Genomic DNA, 6753 nt, shown 5'->3' on the forward strand with positions numbered 1-6753 from the left:
TAGGCAGAGTCCATGTGTCAATGGCCCATCTCCAGTTTGTTCTGATTTCTCACCACACATTTGTAGGTCTAGGACAGCAGACCTTTGCAGTATTATCATAATCACAGCTAATGTCCTTTGCTCTATTATCATAATCATAGCTGTGATTCATATTTTGTGCGTGAAAACAGTCCCTGTATTTAACAATAATACCTACACATAAAAACAATCCACTGTTACAACTTATATGGTCACAAAACATTAATGATCTTCTGTAGACCAAGCAAATGTTTTTTTACCATAATTGTCGTGCATCAAATTCACAGCCAGAATCCCCAAGATCAAAAAAAGTTTTTGCACAATACAAATAATAACTTAAAATACACATACACACATATACACACACTCTCACACACACTTCTTACAGAACTGTGCTTGGGGAAACTCCATTTGTTGAGTGCCACTGAAGGCATATTTTGCTAAACTGCTGCTCCAAGTATTTTTGTTTGGAACATCTATCACAGTAGGGCACAGCTGTTTATTGGATGAGCAGAAAAGAAAGATATGCTTGTGGCAACCAGAAAGTTTTATGGTCTTTCAAGTTGTATAAAATGGACCCGCAGAAACATTTAAGTGTTCTCAGGATGCAAAGTTGGAGCTGAAATGTGATATCAAACCAGTTGCAAAAAGTGTACAGCAGCCATCTTTTGAGGTCAAACCTGGTACCCAGATATGTGACAAAGCTTCAGGACACATCTGTAAATTAGGAATAAAAAACAAAGGTAAGAATACTAAAAAATGTAGTGTCATGCTTTAAAAATTTTCACTAATAGTAAATGTGATAAATAGCATGAACAATGAGTCACCACTTAAAAGACACTAAAGATCAAGAATTGAAGGAACCTGACTCAAATTCAGTTAGATATACAGCTGTTTATATTTTATGTTTTGAATATCTGGTAGTTGCAAGATATTTAGAATGAAATGTCTTGTGGCTGGGCGTGGTGGCTCATGCCATAATCCTAGCACTTTGGGAGGCCGGGGTGGGTGAACCATAAGGTCAGGAGTTCGAGAACAGCCTGATCAACATGGTGAAACCCTGTTGCTACTAAAAATACAAAGAATTAGCTGGGCATAGTGGTGGGCCCCTGTAATCCCACCCACTCAGGAGGCTGAGGCAGGAGAATCACTTGAACCCAGGACGTGGAGGTTGCAGTGAGTGCCACTGCACTCCAGCCTGGGCAACAGAGACTTTGTCTCAGAAAAAAACAAAAAAACAAAAACAAACAAACAAACACACCACCACCTCTCCCCACAAAAATCAAAAAGAACTACTGACCACACTTGATAAACTAACTTAAGGAATCAATTTTCATAAATTAACAACTGAAACTATCTTTCTGGTAACCAATTGGTACTTGAGTCAGACTACCTAGATTTTAATCCTGGCCGAACCACTAGCTATATAAACTTGGACAAATTAACTTCTTTAAGTGCTATCTTTACCCAGAAAATGGGGCTAACAGTAGTACTCCCTCATAGAGTCACTGTGAGGATAAGCTTTGGTGTGGATTTAATAGGCTTAGCACAGAGGCAGGCACATTTTACTTCACAGGGGCTTTTTACTCTCAGGAGAGATTCAGTGTAGAAATTTTGCTCTTGAAACTTGGAAAATTCAAAGAAAATGTGGCAATACTTACAGCTTGTTGGCCTTGTCCCATACCGTCGCATAATCTGATCATGTGTGAATTTCACAAAAGATTCATATTGTTCTGTGAGAAGACAGTACATACTTATCCTCAGCAACTCTCAATTTTTCAAGAATCAAGTGTCAGGATCTACAAATAGCTTCCCAGTTTGAATTCTCCACCCTCTCAGGCCCGCCTTAAAAAGGTCACTGAGATCTGATCCTTCCTCTTCGAACCCAGAGCCAAATCCCTGGCTTCTAGAATTGGTCACTGATGGTGTATAACAGTATTTTCCTGATAACCTCTCCCCGTGACATAACTCCATCCCCTAATAGCCTCCCAAGACAGAGAGTTATGCTTACTACCACAGCCAGCAAATTTCGGCCCATCTCCTATGAGACATGAATCTTTGAAACTCTTTCCTTGCTATAAATTTCAACACTCACTGAGTGAAAAACGTGAGTGGAATAAGTGTGGGATGGTCAGAAATCTAAGAGAAAATCTATACCATATAACTGTAAACAGTTCCACGGAAGTACCACCTCGTAAGGAGAAACTGAGTAGAAAAGAAGGCAGCCTGACATCTGTGAACAGAGAAGTGACTCAGAACCAGCTGACTGAAACAGTATTAAGGTGGGAGTGGGAGAGGGAATGATATATTAGAGCTGCTTCTTATAATATATGTTATATTAAAGGATCAAAGTAGTTCTACTATAGAGGAACCCATTTAACTTTGCTTAACTCAACAGCTCCCAATCTAAAGCAGACCTATTAAAATTCCAAGGAACCACGTTTTATGGGTCACCAGATTAGGAAACAATGCTGTTACAGGAAAAAGTTGTGCTTCTTCACTCTCCCTCATGATTACACAGCAGCAAAGCATGAAAGTTGCCTATACATGTCTTAATTACTCACACTGTCATCCTAAGCAACAGATCTTGACCTATATCCCAGAGTTCGGCGGAGGACTTTAATCAGAAAAGGAGTATGATAAGGTTGGTGCTTGAGATACAGTACTGTGGTTTAATGTGGAACATTATCCACTTTCACTAAACAGGTACTATTTTTTACTCCTGATTCAGATCTCTTCCTTTCACAAAAGGCTTTAATTGTTGCCATCATTGATCACTACTTTTGTAAAACAAGGCCTGCCTAGCCTTGCTTTTACTCTACTGTTCCTCTCAAATCATAGGATGCTCGACTTTCCACATCCGTAACTACGACTTCCACTAGGAAATTTGATTATGTTGACAATGCTGCACTCTTCCATAACACCTGTTGGGAGTTTAATACAGTATCACAACCACCTGTTTACCAGCCAGCTAGCCCAAATGGCCTACTAAATGCCTTTATTGATAGGGAAAATTCTTGCAGAGGCTTGGTTTCTTTCCTTTTAGAAATGCAAATGAAAAATCCTTCCCACTGGGGAAGGTGTAACACTCCAGTAATCCCAGCATTTTGGGAAGCTGTGGTGGGGGATTTCTTGAAGCCCTGAGCTAGAGACCAGCCTGGGCCCACAGCAAAACCTTGCCTCTATTTAAAAAACAAAGACCTTGGAACTTGAAGCCAATTAAAAAAAACAAAAACAAACAAACAAACAAAAACCAAAGTCCTTCCATATAATGTATACATGATGTGTTTACAATCACCAAAGTAACTTCAATACCCGAAACTCAATAAACCCCCTTGCATGAAGTCCTATTCTGTAAGTTATTTAACTGGTATTAATTCTTAACTGAACCCTGTTAATGACAATGGCATATTTACTGCCTCGGCCTACCTGCTAGTTTGGTATTGAGGATTTGCTCATATTCCTCCCGAATCTTATCTTCATAGTCTTTTAAGAGACGCTCACATATTATTCCAACTTGTCGGAGGGTAAAGGTGGGCTGGTCCTTCTTCATCCATGAGGAACCTGGCCAAAAGAAATATCGAGTTGGGGCTGGGTGTGGTGGGTCACGCTTGCAATCCCAGCACTTTGGGAGGCCAGGTTGATCACGAGGTCAAGAGATCAAGACCAGCCTGGCCAACATGGTGAAACTCCGTCTCTACCAAAACTACAAAAATTAGCTGGGTGTGGTGGCACAGCCCTGTAGTCCCAGCTACTCATGAGGCTGAGGAAGAGAATCACTTGAACCTGGGAGGCAGAGGTTTCAGTGGGCTGAAATGGTACCACTACACCCCAGCCTGGGTGACAGAGACTTCATCTCAAAAAAAGGAAAAAGTGAGTTTGGGGGGTTAGGGGTTGAGGGGTTAGAGAAGGGACAGCATTAGAAGTACCTAATGTAGATGACAGGTTGATGGGCGCAGCAAACCACCAAGGCACGTGTATACCTATGTAACAAATCTGCATGTTCTGCACATGTATCCCAGAGCTTAAAGAATACTAATTAAGTTGGGTGCAGTGGCTCACACCTGTAATCCCAGCACTTTGGGAGGCCGAGGTGGGTGAATTATCTGGGGTCAGGAGTTTGAAACCAGCCTGACCAACATGGTGAAAACCCGTCTCTGCTAAAAATACAAAATTAGCCGGGCATGGTGGCGCATCATCTCGAAAAAAAGAAAATAAATATTTTGTTTTTTGAGATGGTGACTCACTCTGTCACCTAGGCTGGAGTGCAATGGCGTGATCTCGGCTCACTACAACCTCAGCCTCCCAAGTAGCTGGGATTACAGGTGCGCACCAACATGCCTAATTTTTTTGTATTTGTAGTAGAGACCAGCTTTTGACACGTTGGCCAGGCTGGTCTCAAACTCTTGACCTCAGGTGATCCGCCCACCTCAGTCTCCCAAAGTGCTAGGATTACAGGCATGAGCCATCGAAACTGGCCAAAAAAATTTTTTTTTGTTTTTTGAGAAGGAATTTCACTCTTGTAGCCCAGGCTGGAGTGCAACGGCTCAATCTTGAATCACCACAACCTCTGCCTCCCGGGTTCCAGCAATCCTCCAGCCTCAGCCTCAGCCTCCTGAGTAGCTGGGATTATAGACATGTGCCACCATGCCCAGCTAACTATAGTTTTTCCATGTTGGTCATGTTGGTCTCCAACTCCCGACCTCAAGTGATCCACCAAAGTGCTGGGATTACAGGCATGGGCCACCGAGCCCGGCCCTCGTCCAGCCAAAATTTTATCTAACTTTAATCATTTAAAATTAAATAGCCAACACGTGGCTATCTAATATGCACTGGCTACCATATTACACATTGCAGTTATACAGGAAGATATTCTTGTATCGGGTGAATGGAAGCACATCAAATCAATCTGAGGTTTCTTCCAATTTCGTAATTTTAGAATTTTAAAAATATCTATAAGTAGTAATACTGTATTACATTAGATGAGACCAATTCTGGATTCGTCATTATAAGTACCATTTACAAATTCTTAAGTGGATTTTGCAGATTAAAGCAGGCTTACCTGGAGAGCTAGGCGCTGTGAGTGCTGAGGAGTGAGGTTGACTTTCCGAGGCACAAGCTTCACTCTGATTAAGAACAACTTCTAAATGTCTCCACCTCTGGTAACGACTATATTCTTGTTTTATGTTCTGAAAAATTTGCTCTAATAAAAAAGAAACAATCTTGAGCTTTTACTTTATCATCTCATTTCTTCAAACTTTCTTCAGAAGTGGGAATAGACAAAGATCTTCTGACTAGACTTTAGATACTCCCTTTGGCATGTAGGTCTCAATCTCTCCTTCCCCCCACATAAATAAGCAAAATGTTTATACTGTACAAAGCACTCCCCCGTGGCTTCAAAGACAGTATGTTCTATTGCCACTATTTCAACAATGCATAAAAGAATAGCTACTTTGGCATAAACCAGCCCGAGTTCCCTTTACTTCTTCTCCTGTGGCAATGAACACAAGATCTGCAGTTTGCTGGATGGTTAACTAGTACAATTTACAGTAAAAAAAAAAAAAAAAAAAAATCCTCCATTTACCTAACAGGGGCTATTTTTTATCTCCTTTAAATTTTACAATTTCACAAACTAGGGTATTAAGGGCTGAGTCTCACACTGCCCAAGGCCTTCTAACAAGGAAGCTCTTGTCCCATATGGGACTTTAAAAAAGCATCTCTGGAGCCGGAAGTGGTGGCAAGTGCCAGTAATCCCAGCTACTCTAGAGGCTGAGGTGGAGGATCCCTTGATCCCAGGAGACTAGCCTGAGCAACACGGCAAAATCCTGTCTCCAAAAAAACCCCCGGGGAAGCTTGGGTAATTTATCTTAAACAAAAAAAGAAACAAAAACTCTGGGAAAGAGGGCATCAGAAACCATTACTATGTTCACAGCGTGACACCGACCAGGGAAAGAACTGAGATTTAATAGAAGTGATGGTCAGGGTTTAGAAAAGAATTTTCTGATCCTAAGAGGCAACTCGGTGTGGGGGAATATTGAGTTAACGTAATCACAAACCAAATTTGCTAACACTATTAAAGGGAGCCCAGGAAACACAAATTACTACACAAATTACACCTAGAAACAACAAAGAATCTGAAAGGATGTGGTTTTCAAGTTCTTTGTTTTTAACCTCCTCATTTAAAAAGAGAGAAAGCTGTAACCATCTCCCCCAACTCAAATTATTCAAGTGTATACTTTGTTATAACCATGTATTTTTTTTTAACGGTGGGAGGCATTAATAATGCCACTTTGATTCTCACTAGCTATGTGACTATAACCTTGAGAAGTCATTCAGGATCTGTACTTTTTCAATATAAACATCAAATACCTAACTGATAAGGTGGTAAAAATCAAAATCAAAGATAACAATAAAGTCGTAACAAGTGACAGTACAGGCCAGGAACTGACATGAATTCAAGTGGTTCCACACATAAACTCCCTAACTTTCAGCCTAAATACTGGAACAATGTATGATTAGCAATGCTTTAAGAGTGCTATGGGTCAGGGATGGTGGCTCATGCCTGAAATGCCAGCACTTTGGGAGGCCAAGGTGGGAAGATCACTTGAGCCCAGCCTGGGTAACATAACAAAACCCAGTCTTTTTTTTTTTTTAAAAAAAAAAAAAAAAAAAGGGGGTCAGGCATGGTGGCTCCCGCCTGTAATCCCACACTTTGGGAGGCTGAGGCAGGTGGAT

At 41.0% G+C, this 6753-nt stretch overlaps 1 protein-coding gene across 1 annotated transcript in view; it reads right to left on the reverse strand.

Annotated features, from left to right (window-relative positions):
- Positions 1 to 497: 497 nt before the first annotated feature.
- The window catches only part of AKIRIN1 (akirin 1), a 51084-nt gene continuing 44828 nt past the window's right edge, over positions 498 to 6753 (reverse strand). Inside the window, 4 exon segments of the mRNA XM_017507896.1 lie at positions 498 to 735; positions 1680 to 1751; positions 3448 to 3582; positions 5081 to 5221. Of these exon segments, the coding sequence (XP_017363385.1) occupies positions 725 to 735; positions 1680 to 1751; positions 3448 to 3582; positions 5081 to 5221 (359 nt within the window). The 3' untranslated portion in view covers positions 498 to 724.

This window comes from Cebus imitator, unplaced genomic scaffold (genome assembly GCF_001604975.1).
Source record: "Cebus imitator isolate Cc_AM_T3 unplaced genomic scaffold, Cebus_imitator-1.0 Scaffold385, whole genome shotgun sequence".
NCBI classification, from domain to species: Eukaryota; Metazoa; Chordata; class Mammalia; order Primates; family Cebidae; genus Cebus; species Cebus imitator.